We start from the raw sequence: 21,505 nt of genomic DNA, 5'->3' as shown, positions 1-21,505 counted from the left end.
TAAGAAGCAGAGAGGGAGTAGGGGTTAAGATCATGTCTTCCTTCCACTCAGGTAAGAAGCAGAGAGGGAGTAGGGGTTAAGATCATGTCTTCCTTCCACTCAGGTAAGAAGCAGAGAGGTGGTAGGGGTTAAGATCATGTCTTCCTTCCACTCAGGTAAGAAGCAGAGAGGGAGTAGGGGTTAAGATCGTGTCTTCCTTCCACTCAGGTAAGAAGCAGAGAGGGAGTAGGGGTTAAGATCATGCCTTCCTTCCACTCAGGTAAGAAGCAGAGAGGAAGTAGGGGTTAAGATCATGTCTTCCTTCCACTCAGGTAAGAAGCAGAGAGGAAGTAGGGGTTAAGATCGTGTCTTCCTTCCACTCAGGTAAGAAGCAGAGAGGAAGTAGGGGTTAAGATCATGTCTTCCTTCCACTCAGGTAAGAAGCAGAGAGGAAGTAGGGGTTAAGATCATGTCTTCCTTCCACTCAGGTAAGAAGCAGAGAGGAAGTAGGGGTTAAGATCATGTCTTCCTTCCACTCAGGTAAGAAGCAGAGAGGAAGTAGGGGTTAAGATCATGTCTTCATTCCACTCAGGTAAGAAGCAGAGAGGAAGTAGGGGTTAAGATCATGTCTTCCTTCCACTCAGGTAAGAAGCAGAGAGGAAGTAGGGGTTAAGATCGTGTCTTCCTTCCACTCAGGTAAGAAGCAGAGAGGAAGTAGGGGTTAAGATCATGTCTTCCTTCCACTCAGGTAAGAAGCAGAGAGGAAGTAGGGGTTAAGATCGTGTCTTCCTTCCACTCAGGTAAGAAGTAGAGAGGGAGTAGGGGTTAAGATCATGCCTTCCTTCCACTCAGGTAAGAAGCAGAGAGGAAGTAGGGGTTAAGATCATGTCTTCCTTCCACTCAGGTAAGAAGTAGAGAGGGAGTAGGGGTTAAGATCATGTCTTCCTTCCACTCAGGTAAGAAGCAGAGAGGAAGTAGGGGTTAAGATCATGCCTTCCTTCCACTCAGGTAAGAAGCAGAGAGGAAGTAGGGGTTAAGATCATGTCTTCCTTCCACTCAGGTAAGAAGCAGAGAGGGAGTAGGGGTTAAGATCATGTCTTCCTTCCACTCAGGTAAGAAGCAGAGAGGGAGTAGGGGTTAAGATCATGTCTTCCTTCCACTCAGGTAAGAAGCAGAGAGGAAGTAGGGGTTAAGATCATGTCTTCCTTCCACTCAGGTAAGAAGCAGAGAGGAAGTAGGGGTTAAGATCATGTCTTCCTTCCACTCAGGTAAGAAGCAGAGAGGAAGTAGGGGTTAAGATCGTGTCTTCCTTCCACTCAGGTAAGAAGCAGAGAGGAAGTAGGGGTTAAGATCATGTCTTCCTTCCACTCAGGTAAGAAGCAGAGAGGAAGTAGGGGTTAAGATCGTGTCTTCCTTCCACTCAGGTAAGAAGTAGAGAGGGAGTAGGGGTTAAGATCATGCCTTCCTTCCACTCAGGTAAGAAGCAGAGAGGAAGTAGGGGTTAAGATCATGTCTTCCTTCCACTCAGTTAAGAAGTAGAGAGGGAGTAGGGGTTAAGATCATGTCTTCCTTCCACTCAGGTAAGAAGCAGAGAGGAAGTAGGGGTTAAGATCATGCCTTCCTTCCACTCAGGTAAGAAGCAGAGAGGAAGTAGGGGTTAAGATCATGTCTTCCTTCCACTCAGGTAAGAAGCAGAGAGGAAGTAGGGGTTAAGATCATGTCTTCCTTCCACACAGGCAAGAAGCAGAGAGGGAGTAGGGGTTAAGACCATGTCTTCCATATCGGGTGTATGATAACTCCCCAGTTCCACAAGTTTAACAGAATCTTATATGCATACAATGTCCCCCATACTTACCTTCATTCATAAATCTTGCCGATTTTGACATGGCCACCTGCAAGAAGTTGGCTCTCATTCTAACCACTTGGTCAATCAACTCCTTCCTAGGAATATCAAATGGATTACGGTACATCTGTGGTCGGATCTCCTTGTCTGGCACACGTACTACAAATCCCTGGAAATCTGTCACATTACTGTCAGGCCTGATGGTGATGGTCTCCCCTGTGATTCTTTGCAGCAACTGTTGGAAGTCTTTCCTTGCTGCCAGAGATGGCATCTGTGATCTGCATAAACAACATCAACATGTGAAATATTTCTAGACATCTATCCATTTCTCTTGTCTGGATGTGTTACACAGTAAATCATACAGCAAGTGCATATTAGTCATTCTGGTCAATTTTCCAGCAAATAAGATCAAATTTATCAAAATAATTATAATATCATCATCAAATCTTTTACATACTTCCTTGATTTCTCAATGCGCCAAACAATTTACACACATTTCTAACTTGGACATGGACACCACCTGTAACTTGACCCAACCAATTGGACAGTCACTTGGAAGCAACTTTCTATGACCATCAAAGGCCTAAGCTTGTTAATTTCTTCTTTTTAACTAGCTTCCAGAGATGTCTGGCAGTCTGTTTCACATAGCTTCAGGAGCACTGCTCTGTGCCGAAAAACACTTTGACGTATAACAGGCCAATCAGATGATCAGTTTGTTGTTATGACTGTTAGATAATTGAATCAGCCAATCAGAACCCCACTTCAGTGTTTATGCTGCGACACTCTCAAAATGTGACCATGTGCCGTTCTTCTCTGCCAGAGGCTAGTCTGTAGTGCAGTGAGTGACATCATCACCTTGAGGCAGCTATTTTGAACGCACATCTATCCAGCGTCTTTGAATGTGTACATGAGTATGTCAGTGCTTTGAGTGAACACTTGCAATTTGAAGCTGCACCCAATTCAATGTTCACTGAATTATTTCGGTAATATTCAAATTGAGATCGAAAAAAATAAGGAGCAAAAAACTAAAAAATAAAAAAATAAGAAAATCAACATATGAAAGTTCACAACTTTGCAAACAAGTATGCCAGAGACTTAAATTTTGAAAATTAAAATTGTCAAACTTTTCTACTAGTCCGAGTGGATCCGATCGTGTCACATACGCTCCTCAGAAGGTCAGCATAACGACTTCATCTTTCCCGCTTTACCTTGGGTTGACTTTGATGCCCGATTCATGTGGCTTTGTAGGTTTACAGATGACAGCTGACAATCTCTCAGCCTCCACCTTGGATTGTTGTTTGAGTTTCTTCAGATAAGTGACGACGCTGTAGTTGAGACAGTTCTCCATTCCTTCAGGTATCAGGTTGGGGGCACCCATCCTACGCAGGGCAATCTTTAATGGCTGTGTGAAATGTACAATTTCGGATTGTTAGCACCTTTTAATTAAACAATTAAATAATTTCTACCCATTGCCCAATTATTTTTACACCACTGCATTATCAGCACCCCAGTGACACACAGTTAATGAGCCATAAGTCAAGCTGGGAGGATGTTGATTGATGACTATTTAGGCGACTACCAAGCTCAGACGGGTAACCGGTCCAGTTGTGCGGATGGGGTAAAAGCCTAGTCAGTCAGGGATTGAGTTTTGAAAATAACAGGAGTGCTACAAATCACAATTCTGGAAATGTTAGGGCGGGCTGTCAGGTGTACTATTAAATTGCACTTGGACAGGAGATTTAAGGTGTACGGTCGCACTCGTGCTCCTTAAATCTGAATCCCTGGTCAGTCTGCCAAAATGGACTGATCTAATATTAAATTTCATTCCTTCTGTTCATTAAAATATTATTTAAGGGTCATTTGGCTTCTTGCTGAAAAAATCCTGACCGACTAACCCTACTTGGCAAGTCCGACTGCCTGTAAAAGCTTTTTTTATCGTATAAGTAAATAATTTGGTAGCACAGACGTTATTCAATTGTAACACTACATACATACCACAGCATAGTAGTTGGGAACATCTCGCAGGTAATTCTCAAACGCCTGCCTCCATTTCACCGTTGGTTTCAGCTTATGTATCTTAAACAGGTCATCAAGCAGGGGGAGTAGGACGGGATAGTTGTACGGCATGATGAATAGATTGACACAAGATAGATTAGTACTGGCCTTGAGGTAACCAAATGGATGTCCTATCTCTGTATTCTTGCCACTGTTGCTTACAAATACCTGCAAAAAATGCATGATTTCTGCTTTGTGATGTGCTCTTTATTTAGCAAAACATTACTTGGTACACGGTCATATTTTTTCCATTTGCACTGTCAAAGTAAGACAATTGTTTGAAGTTTTTTTTATCAATATTTAAAAAATAGTGCTATGTCTCAAAGCGCTTGGCAGTTTGAAAAGTTTCAAAAACGAATGAGGAATGCGGTGTTTTTTTAAAGATTTTATTAAAGACTTTGAATTATAATGTCATTTGCAAAGTGTTCAGAAGTACAAAGCATAAAATTGTGGTTCATTACACAATTGAAGTACAAATATATCAATTGTTTTATACCTATAATTGAATCAAGTCAATTTTCTTCATATTTCTCAAAATTTCATGATTTTACAGCAAAAAACTAAAAAGAAAAAAAAAGAAATTAAAAATGAATTTGCCATTTCAACTGAAATGGACGGGCTAAGAAAAATGGATGGGCTAAGAAAAACCTTGAGACATAACTTGTTTTTTTTAGCCTTAATCATCTGCTTAACTTTTTGTAGTAATGACCTGTTTTTTTAACTCATCTCATGTAGTCAGTATACTCACTTGCCACGCAGCAATTGGATTCCGTCTCTCTAGGATGTATTGGGTCAAAGGTGAAGGTTCAAGTTCATACTTGTCAAAGGGCACATTGTCTAATGCCATTGGTTCACTGTTGGTGCACACAAACTTGACGACAGGTTGGGAGTCTCTGGTTTGCTGTTGGATGAGAACGGATTGTAATTAATTGAGTTATACTAGGTGAAGAAATTAAAAGATGTTGTAATTTATTCTATGGTCAACATTAGAACTGTCAATCAAATGCTGGCTCAACAATAGGGCATATTAAAAGGGCATTTCGTGATCCACAGCCTCATCCCCCCACTTTTCTCAAAAAACGCTGAGATTTTTACATCACTGGAAACCTCTGGCTACATAATGTTTATGTACAAAATATTTCTTGCAGATTAATTCGTTTAGCAAAGATATCGTGCAATTTGAATTTCGTTCTGGTGCACCAGAACGAAATTACAACGTATTGTCTATGGAGCAGTGTAATACACATAATTATGCATAACTCATGAACGCAAAATCGGAATCAACTGAAATTTTGGGAATATGTTTTTTTTTTTGTTATCTAATGAAAAATGACATAAATAGAGGATGCTAGGATCACGAAATACTCCTTTAATTGAATTAAATTTAAGTGTTAAGAATTAAAATTGTTTGTGGAATTTATTTCATCTCTCAAAAACAGCTGTCAATCACTTTAAAGTTTATCACTAAGAATGGTTAATCAAAATTTTCAACTTAACAATATATAGGCATACATGTCACAAAATAATTTACAAATCTATTGTTATACAATATCAAAGGTTGAACCGAGTCATTCCAATCTTTTGGTTTACATCATGATGCTTACCATAGGAGCAAATGTGAATGTCATAATCAATTTAACTTTCTATTCTTTAGTTCACCTCAAGTTCGGTAGTGACGTCAATGCTTTTTTGAGGTTTTGCTGCAAGCATACTGATATATGCACTCTTGTATGCGTGTACGCTCTGCATGATTAACATTATATGCACCTACTTGGGGCAAACCAATGTATAGCGTTTCCTTACCAGCGACGGAGCATTAGCATCTGGCCAAAAGGATTCTGGGATAGGCCAGTGACCAATCGGTACTCCAGTCTTTGGGTTGGGTATGACGTATATAAACCTCCTACAGCTGTGACATGACGTATCTGGTGTAGGTGATGCTGTGTTCAACCTTCCATTACCTGAAACTGTTAAAGTAATGATGGATTATGAAAAAAAAAAAAAACAAACAAAAAAGTGAAAGTTTTGATTAAGAATATGGATCAAGAATTGAATTATCACTTTATTATGAAATCAGTATCATGGAGTTTTTATTTCTTTCCTTTGACTTTAGAATTCTTATTCAGTTCTGAAATTGAGACCAAATGCAAGCACCTGAATTTTCACATTACATGTATTGTGAAATAAGAATCATGCAATAAGAACACTTTCCTTGACCTGAGTATGTAGTACAGGGTAAGTTAAGTGAAAGTGAACATTTTCTGCTTCAATCTTTAATTAAAAGTACACATCTGTTGACGCATTTGGCACACACTCCCCCGTGCAAGGTTCATTCCATTTCTGAATTTCTGATTTTGTGATATCCACATCATATCCTATACTCTGTGTGTGGCTTCAACAACCACAGTAAAGCACAAACATTTCAGGAGGAATAAACAGATCAAAACTTGGTACTACATACGTCATAGGGGGCAGTAACAACTAGTATTCTGTTCAAATTCCCCATTTAATGCTTGTGTACATGTATGTTGCTTTCATTATCCTACCCTACAGGTCATAGTTCACCAACTCTTGTACACTTAATAAACTGACCTTGTATGGCAAGATGAACCATACTCATATACTGTAAAAGTAGACATTTTTTGCGTCTGTGATTGTAAAGCTCTTCACGCATAAATATATTTCTTTTGTGCAGAAATATATTTGCGTGTTGCTCCATGTAGCACGAAAAGTACAAAAATATCGTATTTCCTCAAATAAACGCCCCGGGGGCGTTGCATTTTCCAAACAGGGGGTGTTTATTTAAGGTCATTTTCAGAACGCTAATTCCCATTAAAATCATTAGGTAAGCTTATTAATTACAACTCGTGCTAAAATGACAAACTATGAACTAGAAACACTGACTTCTGGTTCACTTCCGGCATGACTTCAGAATTTCCAATCAGAATTTTCACCGATTATTGACGCTATTATCGACCATGTGGGCAACTTGGTAAGCTTACTGCACAAGATAGCATGGAAATATCAGCATTTTTGAAACATCTTGGTTGAAAGAAGTGGTGGGGGGGGGGCATTTATTTGAGGGGGGGGGCAACTATTTGAGGCTATATGGTAAATGCAGCACAAAAATGTCTACTTTTAGAGTGAGTACCCTGGATATTGGACTTACAACAGTGCTCCATACAAGACATGCCACAAGTAGTTCTATTGGCTTGCAAGCTTTACTATATCTTATGTTGTATCTGATTTGGTCAAATATTTTACGTGCTGCCCATAGGCTTTAACATAAAGAGTCTCAAAATATCAAGAGCTATCTCAAGAACAACCGAACCAATACGGGGCTTGTTTGTACTTGCTTGAATGCATTTTTCATTCTGATTCCAAATATGGGCATGAAAACATACAATTTTGACATTTTTTAATTTTCAGAAAATTTGGAACTTGTTGTTTGCAGTCGACGCTCATGCGGAGAGGATTATTTTAAAGCCATTTAAAAAAAAGTTATCTGAATTGCATTTGAGCTCACATAACATAAATTCTGATCTAATTTCTTGTGGCATATTTTGCAGTTCTGCATATGTCACTCAAGTATAACCCCACCCATCAAAGTGAGTGGACATATGCATCAACCATGTAACATTTTACAAGGGAGAGCCCATGGCACCATACCTAAAGCAAGAAGGAAGCCATTCATGTTGCTGGTCGCTTCTCCGTCCAGGACCGGACGAGGAGATTTGCGGCCGTCAGCAGTCTGTATGGCAGACTTGGCTGCGATAGAAATTGGTGAATGACATCAACAGGTCAAATAATCAGATTGGATGTTGAAGATGAAAGTGTGTGTGTGTATGTTTGTTTGTAAACACCGGTAAACGAGGACACACAAGAGAAATCTCGGTACATAATACAGTTGACGCACAGAAACCATGGGCATCCCAAGGTTCCTAGATGTAAAGAAAGTGTTATGGCTTCCGGTACCGGTTACTGTTAAAGGGTGACTTGTAGTATGTGCCCACGTACAGTAAAACTCTTTATCATGTGTATCACAACCAAGTTTGCCGGTGATTACATAATACAGGGTGTGCATGCATGTGTACCAGCATCTATTTCAGCATGTGTAGACAGGTGGTTGTCACTGATTAATTAATGTTGTTTGCATTAATACATGTGAATATGGGCTTGTGTTGGTGCAATATATGTGATATAAATTGGATGTTTAAGACGGTGCTTCTTATGCATTTCCACATACCAGTATGAAAGGTACAGTAAATTATTTATCTCTAAAATAAATTGCATATTTCAAGATTCAAAACATAATACCAAAACCTATAGTTGCAAAAAAAACATAAAAAGGATTTAATTATTCTCAACTCAAATTCAAATTGCTTCCTAATTTTCAATGCAACTATCAAGAAACAACAGGTGACCCCAATGCTTACCCTCATTAGTAGTCAACGGTGGTTCTGGACCAACTTTCTCAAAATTGAGAACCACACCACTCTGTACCTTCTGTACCAGGGATTCCAGACATTGGTTCAGCATCTTCATGGATTTGACACAATAGGAACGACCTGCAATCAAGATAGGAAACAGAGAACAGAAGTACAACTTGGGAGTTAAAGCCATAATATGTAATGTGATTTGCTCCACCGTGACACCCTTACTTTTCCTTGAAATTCTTCTTTTTGCATGATTGCAATGCTCAATGGTGTACTAAAATACCACATGAAAGACTAAGCCTGAATTTATATTTTTATATTAAATCTGGAGATCTCCGGTTCCATTCTGAGTTCACCGATCGAGTGATGGCTAACAAGTCTTGTGCATGTGTTATCATTGAATCCACTGTGCATTGAATCAGTGACGTATAAACTGTGTGCATATTGCTATCCATCTTGTGTCTTATTTCAGCAGGCAACATAACTTGATGAAACTGCAACCAAGATTCTTTTTTAGTGCATAACTTTCAGCACTGAAAATTCTTAACTTTGTACTTGTTTTTCAAGTCTTCATTTGAAAAACATTTTCCCCCCATCACTGGTGTGATTTTCACTATTTCCATTAATGAGAAATAAACTTTCAATAATCAACAATATTGATATGAACACAATTATAACTTTGCATATCAAAAACACAAAAAACTTTTCCCCCAGGTCAACCATGAATGATCCTAGTATTTAGCTTTAGGTCCAGAGACACTTCAATTGATGGTTTTCACCTAAACTAGATGGACCGCGGTTCTCAGATGTCGCGGTTTTCGACGCACAGCCTCGACCGTGATGCCTCCACCAAATGGAGTGATGTGGAATTCACAAGTTGATACAAAGCTTCAAGCCTAAAAGAGGAGACTGAATTTGACCTTAGATGACACCTGGATGACCCCAAAACAACCTGTCAATGACTCCTGGGTGACCCCGGATGACCCCAAAATGACCCCCAAAAATTTGGCTCTAAATGTTGACTGTACCCACCAAGTTTCATGCCCATATAGTAGTTTATACTAATTTGACCTCAGATGACCCCTGGTGACCCCAAAATGACCTTCCACAAATTTGGCTCTAAATGTTAACTGTACCCACCAAGTTTCATGCCCATACAATTGTTTTTACTAATTTGACCTAGAAAAGAGGTAAATAAGGAAAATGGGCCCTCTGACCTCAAATGACCTTTTACCTCAGTATATGACCTTGAACCTCACCCAAAAAAAAGTAGCCAGAGTTTTTGACCATGACCCACCTATCCTGAAAATCTGAAGTCAATCCGCCCATCCATGCCCGAGATATCGCATCCGGACGGAAGCACGGACATTGCAAAAACAGTATGCCTCACGGTGGAGGCATAAAAATGGGTGGGACTATACTGCCCCACAATGACAAAACGAGTTAACTGACATTTTGGCGAAAATGACTTTTTTATGTTTTTGAATTCTGGGCAACATATTACATATGATCCCAAGAGCTAGATATCAGCATGTCAAAATATGTTAACTACATGATTTACCTCATAAACCCACGACAAAACAAGTTAACTGACAAGGCCTATGGTGTTTTACACACTTAACACTTCATTGATTATTACTGATTATTGAACAATGCTTGGGCAATTTATACTTTGGTCTCAACTCAAGAGCAAAATTGCAGTTAGGCGATGAAAAAAGAAACCCTGTTCTACGGGCGGACGGACCTTTCAAGTAGGGTCGGTTGGTCGGCTTTTTTTTTTTTTTTTTTATTAACCAAAAAAATTAACCGAAATCTGAAATAGTTTGTAATTTGAGAAAATACAAAAAATTCAGAAATTTGGGTCGGCATTCATTCGTACAGGAATTTTTTTCCCCCAATTTGTTCAAACTCTGGGTCGGTTGGGCCCGTAAAACAGGGTTTTCTTTTTTCGTTGCCTTAACATGTTTTGCCGTGGTGGGGTACTATACTCGAGTCAGCATGATAATATTATTTACCCCCAGTGACTTCACACATAGCATTGATAGGCGAATCATCTGTGTTGACTAGGCTGCTACCAGGTCCCCTGTCATTGTCGGCATTGGCAACCCCAGGTATTCTGAGCACCAATGAAAACAATCTCTGATCCCATCTGAATGGCTCTCTGGTTAGTTCACTGCCAGGCAGAGAAGCACTCATCGGAAGGTGAAGCTGTGAAATATAGAGAAAACTAATTTGAAATTCTGTTATGAATTCAGCAAATCATGCTAGTGTGTCAAGTATATTTGCTAGGGCTGCACGATATAGGCTTTTTTAGTAGTCGACTAATTGCCACCCAAATAGTCACGACTACGACTATTGGTGACTATCAAAAGCCAAGAAGGCTGACGTCAGTCTGGACGTCAGGCCCTGGCTGCAGTGCATTGGTGCTACTGTCAAAATGATGGTTCTTCATCAGTGTTCATACAAAACAAATGAATGCAAATGGCGAACGTCACTTAAGCATGTAGTATAAGCAAAAGCACAACATGACATTAAATAAACATAGGAGTAATAGGTGAAGTTATAACTAACTTTCACAAAAATTTTCAAAGTGGTAGCACAATTAGTTCTTAGACAATTTTTAGCACTTTTAGAACCCATTGTAGTCACGACCTTGACTATTGGCGACTTAGTCGCGCAGGCCTAATATTTGCTCCCCACCCCCATTGGGCTTCCCCTTCTATTCCCCCAGTGCCCAGTCACAACAAATATCACAATAATTTCCCTATTTTGAACAAAAATGACAAAATTTCCGACAACAAACAATTTTGTCTGATGCTGCCACTGTCCTCATTTGGATGTTGATCCAATCTTATGTTCCCATTTATTTGATTGAAATTAATTCATTTATTACCTTTCTATTCATTTATTTCATAGTACGTTTAAGGGACCCTTGGACTCTGTTTGCCGGACAAGAGGTAGAAGGTTGGATTTGAGGTGCATGAGTTGGGTTCATAATGGTATTTAGAATGGACATCGGCAGAAGTGAAGCGATGTTTAGCCTTTCATGTATGAATACAACATCATTCAAGTGTATAATTCCTTATAATCTTTAGGTCCAAGAAGTGTGAAAGTTTATAAATGATGTTCTCTACGTCAGTGGAGAATTAGTATGTAAGTGTTCACGCAGAAGGCATAATATGGTACAATGCCATTAAATACTGGACACAAGAATCCAGAATCAACAGTCTTTTGATGGTTGGGTAAACACTAGATAAAGAGACAGATTTGCACTGCAGACCAGTGGTTCAGGCCACGCACGCAGAAAATTCTGTTACTCCCCGGCATAAGCATCACAACAGCAGGCTTGTATTAAACCTGAGACCAGGTTAAGTGCAGTAACAAATTTGAAAAATCCCGAAAGTAATAGCACTTATTCATTATACGCCTCTTACAAACTGGAAATTATAATTTTATCATAACCTGATGTTAAGGAAACAAACAGGTACACCTGTAATAATAATCAAAATCAAGAATAATACCAAACAAATCATCCTACTTGCACATTAGGCCTACACTTGATGCTAGTTGCGCTAAACAAGAAAATTCCCGTGCTTGGCTAATCCTTGCTGAACGAAGGTCATATTGATTTATGGTCTCCAGAGATGCCTATTGGATATCAAAAGGTCCCGTAAACGTATTATAGTCATATTTTTAATCCATTTCTGTAGTTCTCCCAAAATATTTTACTCCAACCCAGTTGAGCTGTTGTTCTATCTATTTGTTCCTTAGTATCCTTCTTTTAAGATTAAAATTAAAATTTGTTTGAGTGTGTGTGTTGTTTTTTGTCATAAACCAAATAATGCCTTAAAAAAAATCTTACTTCCTCTTGCACACCATTGTTGTTTGTTAGTCTGTGGCCATCTGTAATTGCAATAATAAGAGCAGGCTCCAAGAAGAATGGGTTGCGACCCTGAAATAAGAGAAGATACAAAAGTAATATACAGGTATAATGTTTTAAATGAATACATTGCACATGGCCAATATAAGAACAAAATAGACTAGTACACAACATCATATCGCATTGATGGACAAGTATACAACATCATATTAAATGTTGAGCAATTCAAGATTTACTAGTTGTATACAAAATACTAGACCAAAATTAATTCTAAGTAAAAATTGTCCAAACATGCAATATTCATCAGAGTGAAAATGGTGATATAACCAGATACTAATATTTACGAACCCAGTACCTTGATAAACCCAACATGGCATTTATTTGGAGGAACAACTTTCTGAGATATCCAGATGATTGATTTTCTTATTTTACAAGATTTAAATAAAAAAGCATCCTAAATATATCAGGGTTGTTCTTGATTTGGTCTTCAAAAATCAAGATTTTCTCCAGAATGTCCCATTTTCTTTTGATTTCCATGTTGGATCTTCTAAAGTACCCTGGTGACTTTAGCCTCATTTTGTGGGAGTGTGTCATGTTTTGCATTTGTTCTTGCTGCTCTTCATAATACTCTGAGCATACCTGCTCTGCTCTGAGTACATGCATTTGAAACAAGTAAATTTTGTAACTGATAACCAAATTATGAGAGAGTGGCATGGTCCAGTGGTTAGCATATTTGACTCTGGTACAAGAGGTCCCTGGTTTGATCCCCAGTGGAGGCAAATTTCAAATTCAATAATACGCTCTCCCCATTACTGCATTTTCATTGCAGGGCAGATGTAGGTGAAGACAAGATCTGACAGCCAGTTGCGATCAACGCTTGGCTGCCTATACACCCTAACATGGCCACTCATGGGAAAGCAGTGCCTCAGAACTGAATGATTAAATTCAGGTTAAATCCAGGTTAAATAAAATGGCGGCAGACACTTCACGCAAAATCTCAATAGAGACAATATAATGCATGCTATCACTATTTACCAAAATCATCATCACAATTTTATGTCAATATTTTGGGTGGGTTAACTTAAAATGATCAGTATTTGATTTGTTCGAGTTTTGACAACCCTGGATAACCCAAGAAAGTCTCCATTGGGGTCCATTTGAACACCGGGACGGGTTGGCAACAGTCAGGGGTAACACCCTACTCTTTTCGAAACTGGCTGCGAGATACATAGGTAAGACTCTCTGCACACGGGACCGACGGCTTAACGTCCCCTCCGAAGGATGGAGTACTTTCATGATTCTTTACCCAATTCTAAATGAACCATGGGGAGAGCGGAAGTCTGAATTTAATCTACAGAAGTTGCCAATTAATTTCAGACTTTTTTTTTCCAAGTCAATATCCCAGCAAATCACCACCGCTGGGAATTGAACCCAGGACCTCATGCATTAAAGGCAAGTACCTAACCATTACGCCACGCTCCCCCTCTATGCATCGACTGGCTTGATATACTGCAGTACAATGTTAAAAACAGCAGTCAAATAATTGGAATCAATGTCACACAGGTCGGACATCCTTACTGCAGGAAATAAACACAGTGAATCATGGACGGATTCTTTGCATCCATTTCAAGAATAGCAACCACTTTACTTGTTGCCCTCTGTAAAATGTATTGAAATTAATCTCAATTTAAACTTCCATGAATATCCATCGTGGCATAGAACATCAACCAGTGAACCACACTACCATTAATCAAGAGTACAAATACATAACACTTTTATGTTTCTTTGTTTAATCATATTTATTTATTCCTTTGTTATAACTTTATTCATTACTTTATTTTTTGGCCAAGATTTATGTTGAAACCGATTGTGACGTGTCTGTGATACGCTTAAAAACAAAACCAGAAACAATTTATAGAATTGTTCATGATTACTATGTACACTAAAAAATATTTGTATGCATGAAAATTGAAAAAAATTTACTTTCAAAAATTTATCAATTTCAAACAAAAATTTATTAATTATTTGCCACATAAATGACAAGAAAATAAAACTTGAACAAAACAAACCAAAATTGCCTGGCAAAATACAAGAACCTCAATACTACATTGTACTTAACAGCTTGTGAAATTTTAGACACTGAAAATTCCACACCCTACACATTTACAAGATTCTTTGGTGTCTTCAAGTAGATACAAAGAAGTGTTTATAACCACGTTCATTCATTACATTTATTGACTGCGGGTGGGTGGATATACTAGGGAAGTTTAAAACTTAATTTGCTGGTTTCCTTTCCAAATGCTATCATCAGTATTTCTAGATACCTGAACAATTCTTACAAATTATTTATACAATCCTGCTGGATGTACTCAATAAGTGGCGACTTACATGTGAAACAGTTCTAAGCACCACGCATCCATTCCAATAATTGGGGAAAGGGTTTTTATATCTTTTTTCCTATATTCATACTTTTATACACACAAAAAAATGGATAAACAATGAATTCACTGTCAATATGATGGACTTGGTCCATGCATCCCTGGTACATGGTCCATGGTAATCCAATTCAACAAGATATACAGAGCTAGGTGCTCGACTTCATACCAAAATACTTTGACCACGTACAAGGACAGAACATAGTATTACTAGTTAAGTATTTTTTTCAAAATAATTCCAGGTGTTTTAAGTGGTATTTTCTTACTCTTTAAAACACTACAATGAATCACATCAATTCCACCCTCTCTACTTACCTGGCCATAGTTGTCAATCCCAGAATACAGTCTGTTGACATTCAGTAAGTCAAAGGTCATCTTGAGGGCATGACCCATGCCTGTCAGACTAGATGCTTGGAGATTTTTCAGTTCATTCATAAATATTATGTGATTTTCTTTCCAACCAGCCTGTAAGGAATGAGAGGTAGATATTGTTATACAAGCCTCAAAATAAGCAGGCACCCAGGAGCCATTTACCCAATGATCATAACATTTTGGCTCCTGGTCCACACCAAAATCATGTGAATCAGGCTCTACATTCTGGTAGTTAAATCGAGTTTTGTATTTAAAGTGTACAATTAAAATTTATATGACTCTTTATAACTCTTTAAAAATGGCTCCTGGTTCACTAGCTAAGCACAGGAACATGAGCCGCTTTATTCCAAATGTGTGGCTCCTGGTCCAGATCTGCTATTGAAGAACCAAAGACTAAGAATTAGGGGCTAGGTGCATAATAATTTCTACCCCAGGTGGGCAAGAAGAGGGGGAAAAGCAATTTTGGCAGGGCAAAAAATATTCTGTGATGTACCTTTTCATAAAACACTAGAACAACTCTCCATTACACCTGGGTAGAGTGAGGCAAGTGAGGTAAAGTGCCTTGCCAGTGCCACATTGGCGGCTGGCGCTGCAGGGATTCAAACCCATGCCTTGAGCTCCTGGCTCGAGCTACCCCATGATTTATGAGTCACCATGCCCTCAATGCATGTCGTTCTGAAGATGAGACCATATAGACTTGTGAATATTGTACAGATATTAGATATTATGCTTCATTTTCATTACCGGTAGGAAATGATCATTTCATTTCATGATCAAGCGAGTACACCAAATATATCATAGCACATTGGATCCTTGAAAAATAAATCAATGACAACTTCCACCTTCATAAAAACAAAGTGCCCCACCCCTCATGGGTATTAATTTTTTCCCCACCAAAGAGATTATTAGTGATTTGTTTGACGTGAACACAAAAAAATCCAGATTTTAGTAACTAACATACAGTAGCCTACTATGTGCTATTAAATGAACCAAACAAATGTTGAATTTGAAAACCATGGCTATAAGTGTGCGAGCAGTGGACTGAACTGACACAAGTTTATTTTTAAATTCTTTATTCCAACTCAGCTTCCATACATTTGCACAAAAGGAATTTATTTGCATGTTGTTATTGTTGCGTTATAGGGTTGTAAATTATAGAACCATGGTACATGTACTTTATTATTTTTATCATATTATTATTTGCCTATAGACGAATCCAGTTTCACGCATTCCTACACCTCAATGGCAGCCATATTTGGGTCCCCGTCGGCTCCATCTCACCTAAAATGTGAAATGATGCGGCCTTGGAGGGTATTTTAAACTGCATTCTATCACCCGTGTCACACATAAACAAAAGAATGATGACAGTTTACAACACAAAAGAATCTAACATCAAATTTTAAGCGGCTTTAATCTACCCAATTGGGCAGTCACAAAACCAGTTTGGTGCTGCGGGGACCCAGTCATGGCTGACCAAATCCTGGCCATGACTTGGCTCATTGGATTCGTCTCTAAAGGATCAACAACCATCATTATTTTTATATGATTATATGAATGATAAAATGTATGCACTCATAAACTGCATTTAATGATCTACAGTGATAGGCCTGTGTAATAATTATCTGTCTCCCTGGGGTGGGCAAATTTCAATAAAGGGCTGTGCAATAATTATGAGCCCTGGGGGTAACATTTTCAAATAGCAAGCCTGCCAAAAATTGCTTACCCCCATCTCAGCCTGCCAAAACAAAACATCTTTACCCCCCTTTTTGCACATGTCAAATTTGTTGGTTCCCAATTTGCAAACCTTAGATGGTCTGGTGTGAGCATAGCGAGCAGGAAATTTTGCATAAGTTTGAATGTTTCTGTACTATTTTCCCAAGCCTTTTAAAAGGGCATTTCATGATCCACAACATCGTCCCCCACTTTTCTCCAAAAAAGTTGAGAACGAAATTACAACACATTGTCTATGGGGCAGTGTAATACACATAATCATGCATAACTTGCATACGCAAAATCGGAATCAACTGAAATTTTGGGATTAAGCATTTTTTGTGGATACCTACTGAAAAATGTCATAAAAAGAGGATGCTAGGATCACGAAATCTTCCTTTAAGGGATCTGGAATGAGCGTTTTGACAGTATTTTTAGGGACATGAGAGCACCTCAGGCGATCGAATTGCATTCTGAATACTGAAGCATGTATATCTGATATCAAATAATTTTCATTTTTGAAAATCACGATATAATACAAATTTTATGACAAATTATAAAAATTAATATTTTTCAAATTTTTGATATATAACAGTCCTCGAAGTAAATTTTATAAATCTAATGATATATTCTTAAAGTGTATGTAGCTGGGAGGAAAAGCCGACGATCAATTGAAAATTTTGACCTTTCATATTGAAGATATGGATTTTTTCCCAAAAAGCCCTAATTTTTTGGTGTTTTGGATTTAAAAAATCCATATCTTCAATACGAAAGGTCAAAATTTTCAATTGATCGTCGGCTTTTCATCCCACCTACATACACTTTTAAGTATAAATCATCAGATTTATAAAGTTTACTTCGAGTACTGTTAAATATCAAAAATATCAATTTTTAATGATTTGCCATCAAATGTGTATTACATTGCAATTTCAAAAATCAAAATTATTTGATATCAGAATGACATTCTTCGTATTCAGAATGCAATTTGATATGTCTGATGTGCTCTAATGTCCCACAATAAATACTGTCCAAACGTTTCATACCCTTCCCTTAAGAGCATGTTATTTAAAACATGCCCTGTAAGGCTGTAAATGTTAAAATGTATGCCAAAAATTGGCCCTCCCCCCACCTTGGTTCAGCTAAAAAATGCTTGCACAGCTCCTAATGGCCTGCCAGACTAGCCAATCCCCTCTTGGTCTCCCCCAACCACCGGATGGCCAAGTTGCTTTCCCCTCCCCATCACTCCTTTGCACTTGGAAGCATAGCAAGCAGGAAATTTTGCATTGAATGTTTACTTTCTGTACTGCTTTCTTAAAGCTGTTTTTAGAGGGTTTTAAATGATCTGGTCCATGAAGGACAAGGGCAGCAAATTTGAAATTCAAATAAAGGCAAAAATATGGAGTAAAAAAAAAGCCAATAAAATATATACCGTATTTCGTCGAATAAACGCCCCCGGGGGCGTTTCATTTTCCCAAGGGGGGGGAGGGCGTTTATTAGAGGTCATTTTTAGCACAACAATTCCCGTTAAAATCATTAGGTAAGCTTAAAAGTCACGCTAAAATGACGAACTATGACCTTTTGACACTGACTTTTGGTTCACTTCCGGGTTTCGGATGCAGATTTTCGCCATTTATTGCTGCTATTATTGACCATATGAGCAACTTGGTAAGCTTACTACACAAGATAGCATGGAAATATCGGAATTTTGAAACATCTTGGTTGAAAAAAAGTGGTGGGGGCGTTATTTGTGGGGGGCGACTATTTGACGAAATACGGTAAGATAATACACAAACCTTTTACAAATGAAACTCAACCCAATAAAGGGGATGTTATTCTCTTCAGAAGGGGTTGGGTCATGATTATCATTGGTACATACCATGAGTCAATTATGAGTGACCCCCTATCGTGGGTTGAAATTTTTTTATGACCCCCGATGGGGTATGAACGTTTGGACAGTATTTATTGTGGGACATTAGAGCACATCAGACATATCGAATTGCATTCTGAATCTGAAGAATGTCCTTCTGATATCAAATAATTTTGATTTTTTGAAATTGAAATGCAATACACATTTTATGGCAAATGATTAAAAATGGATATTTTTGATATTTAACAGTACTCGAAGTAAACTTTATACATCTGATGATTTATACTTAAAGTGTATGTAGGTGGGATGAAAAGCCGATGATCAATTGAACATTTTGACCTTTCGTATTGAAGATATGGATTTTTGTCCAAAAACACAAAAAAAAATTAGGTCTTTTGGGGAAAAAATCCATATCTTCAATACGAAAGGTCAAAATTTTCAATTGATCGCCTGCTTTTCCTCCCAGCTACATACACTTTAAGAATATATCATTAGATTTATAAAATTTACTTTGAGGACTGTTATACATGTATATCAAAAATGTGAAAAATGTCCCACAAAAAATACTGTCAAAACCTGAGACGAATATAGTATATTCGTCTCAGGTCGAAATACTCATTCCAGATCCCTTAATAGGTTGAGTATTTTTATAACGCACCTTCTGCATACAGACTCAACACAAATTCAAAAATGCTTAAAGTGTGCTGAGGCTTGTGGATCAACGTCTAGGCGTTGTGCCTGTGCGTAGTGCACTATAAATCACTGCGCTTTTCTTTTTCTTTTTTTTTAAAGGAAATGTGTCCCCTTTTAGGAAAGAAGGTGCACAAATATGCAAACATTTTGATTGTAACCCTGCAAAGATTGCACGTCCGCGAAAATTTTGTGCCTTTGATAATTTTACCTGTAATTTTATCACCCCCCTATTTTGGGTTATGATCCCAGTATCCAACACTTCCGAATAAGAAAATGACAGCCCCCTAAAAGAGGTTTGAATGGAAAAAATAAATAAATACAAAATAAAACAAATAGCTGAATATTCACTTTTCAAACAAATAAATTCAAAATGCCCATTGGCTAAAAATAAAACTGAGGAATGGGCAAAAAAAACAAATTCCACTTTTAATAACAATTATTTTTACTGGACACTTTTCCTGTCACCATTCATTGTTTGTTGCCCAATATTGTTTACAAACAAAACACCTGTCCTAAAGTTCACCCGGCCTTGAGTTCACGTTATGCAAATTAATTATATGCAAGGACCTTTCCCATAATGCATTGCAAACCAAAATGTCCACCTTCCTGACAGGAGAACTATCGCTCCAACTTCATGGCTAAATATTCCCGTTTACCCCGATCCCAGGTGAAATCGAATGATAACATCACGAAATTCAAGATATATAGATTCCCCCCGTGATGGAAATAAAAGCTTTCATGCCCAAATTTCGAGGAAAATTTACCTTGATTGTTCCAGGTGGTTCGTCGCAACTCACCAACATGTATCGGTCTGATCGACTTGTCGGATCTCGAGCTCGTAACTGGAGGGGAGACAAAATGTTACGGATTGGTTACCGTTGCTGACAGTTGAATATAAATGTATTTACAAATTAGTGTAAACTTATAACATTTGTTCACTATTTTGATACGATATAGCTAATTTAAGATCCAACATCCCCGATTTTGCGTCCGAATGGATCCCCCACACAAAGCGCCCACCCCTGCATACCTTCATGAACGTTTCCACAGCTCCTTTAGCAATATCCAGAGACGTTGTCCCTAAATAAGTCCGCTGATTCATGGACGCACTGGTGTCCACGAGAAAAACTAACACTGGCATCGTGAAATATAATATCTTGTCTACCAAATTTGAGAAATTTAGGCCAAAATTCGGCCGCTAGGGCCTAAATTAAGACTTTATATCACCCTTGTTTTTCACTTCGCAGCTCTCGCGAGCTGCCTCTCGAAGCAGCTAAATTTTGCACGCCACATATGAGGTCACGTGATATAGTCGCCATTAAGCCTGTGATTGGTTGACCGAAATAGAATCTCATTTGCATATCCTTATTTGGAACAGGAATCAATAAATAGTACGAATATGTACAGTACACAATAATGATAATGTGCATGTACACAATAGTAATGTACATGCACAAAATAGTAAAAACTTTGAAAACAAATGGGGGGGGGGGGATGAATTATGAATTGAGAAGTGCAGTGAGTTTATCAGCTTCACGTTTGACAAAAACTATTGATTTTAGAAATAATATGACAAAAGTAAATAAATAAATACATAAATTGATATTATAAATAAGCAAATGAATAAAACAATCATACATTAATCAAAAAAGTTTTATCATAAATAAAAAATAAAGAAGTAAATAACTAAATAATAAACAACTAAGTATAAATAAAATAAAAAACTAACAAGTCCATGCACAGACCGTCCTTAAATACATATCAGAGAAGTAAATAAATAAATAAATAAATAAATAAATAAATAAATAAATAAATAAATAAATAAATAAATAAATAAATAAATAAATAAATTAATTAATTAATTAATTAATTAATTAATTAATTAATTAATTAATTAATTAATTAATAAATTTTAAAATAAATAAATAAAATGAATAAACAAACAGCTGAAGATAGTGCTCGATACTATTAGATAGTAGAGCTTGTAATAAAATACATAAAACAGCGTAATTATGTTATAACAGCATGATTTATTACTCGGGAGTTTCACGCCTAAAACGGCGATCATCAGATAAATAGCTGAACACTGAACTGTAACTCCAAAACAAAACAAATAAATTCACAGCGTTGAAAGCATACGCATCTTCACTAGAAAAGTATGACATCGCGCATGTTTAAAAGCGAATGACACAGTATATACGCACACATTTTTAGTGAAAAACGCGGTGGGCGCAG

General features: G+C 37.7%; 1 protein-coding gene across 1 annotated transcript in view; it reads right to left on the bottom strand.

Annotated features, from left to right (window-relative positions):
- The window catches only part of LOC140154537 (integrator complex subunit 6-like), a 28,413-nt gene extending 7,857 nt beyond the window's left edge, over positions 1 to 20,556 (bottom strand). Inside the window, 12 exon segments of the mRNA XM_072177106.1 lie at positions 1,835 to 2,100; positions 3,031 to 3,224; positions 3,818 to 4,045; positions 4,626 to 4,778; positions 5,681 to 5,865; positions 7,508 to 7,645; positions 8,314 to 8,445; positions 10,329 to 10,521; positions 12,176 to 12,265; positions 14,944 to 15,093; positions 20,035 to 20,112; positions 20,301 to 20,556. Coding sequence (XP_072033207.1) covers positions 1,835 to 2,100; positions 3,031 to 3,224; positions 3,818 to 4,045; positions 4,626 to 4,778; positions 5,681 to 5,865; positions 7,508 to 7,645; positions 8,314 to 8,445; positions 10,329 to 10,521; positions 12,176 to 12,265; positions 14,944 to 15,093; positions 20,035 to 20,112; positions 20,301 to 20,411 — 1,918 coding nt within the window. The 5' untranslated portion in view covers positions 20,412 to 20,556.
- Between the last annotated feature and the right edge of the window lie 949 nt (positions 20,557 to 21,505).

Source organism: Amphiura filiformis, chromosome 6, assembly GCF_039555335.1.
Source record: "Amphiura filiformis chromosome 6, Afil_fr2py, whole genome shotgun sequence".
NCBI lineage: Eukaryota > Metazoa > Echinodermata > Ophiuroidea > Amphilepidida > Amphiuridae > Amphiura > Amphiura filiformis.
Note: the sequence above shows the minus strand (reverse complement) of the source record. Positions and strands in the feature narration are given on the sequence as shown.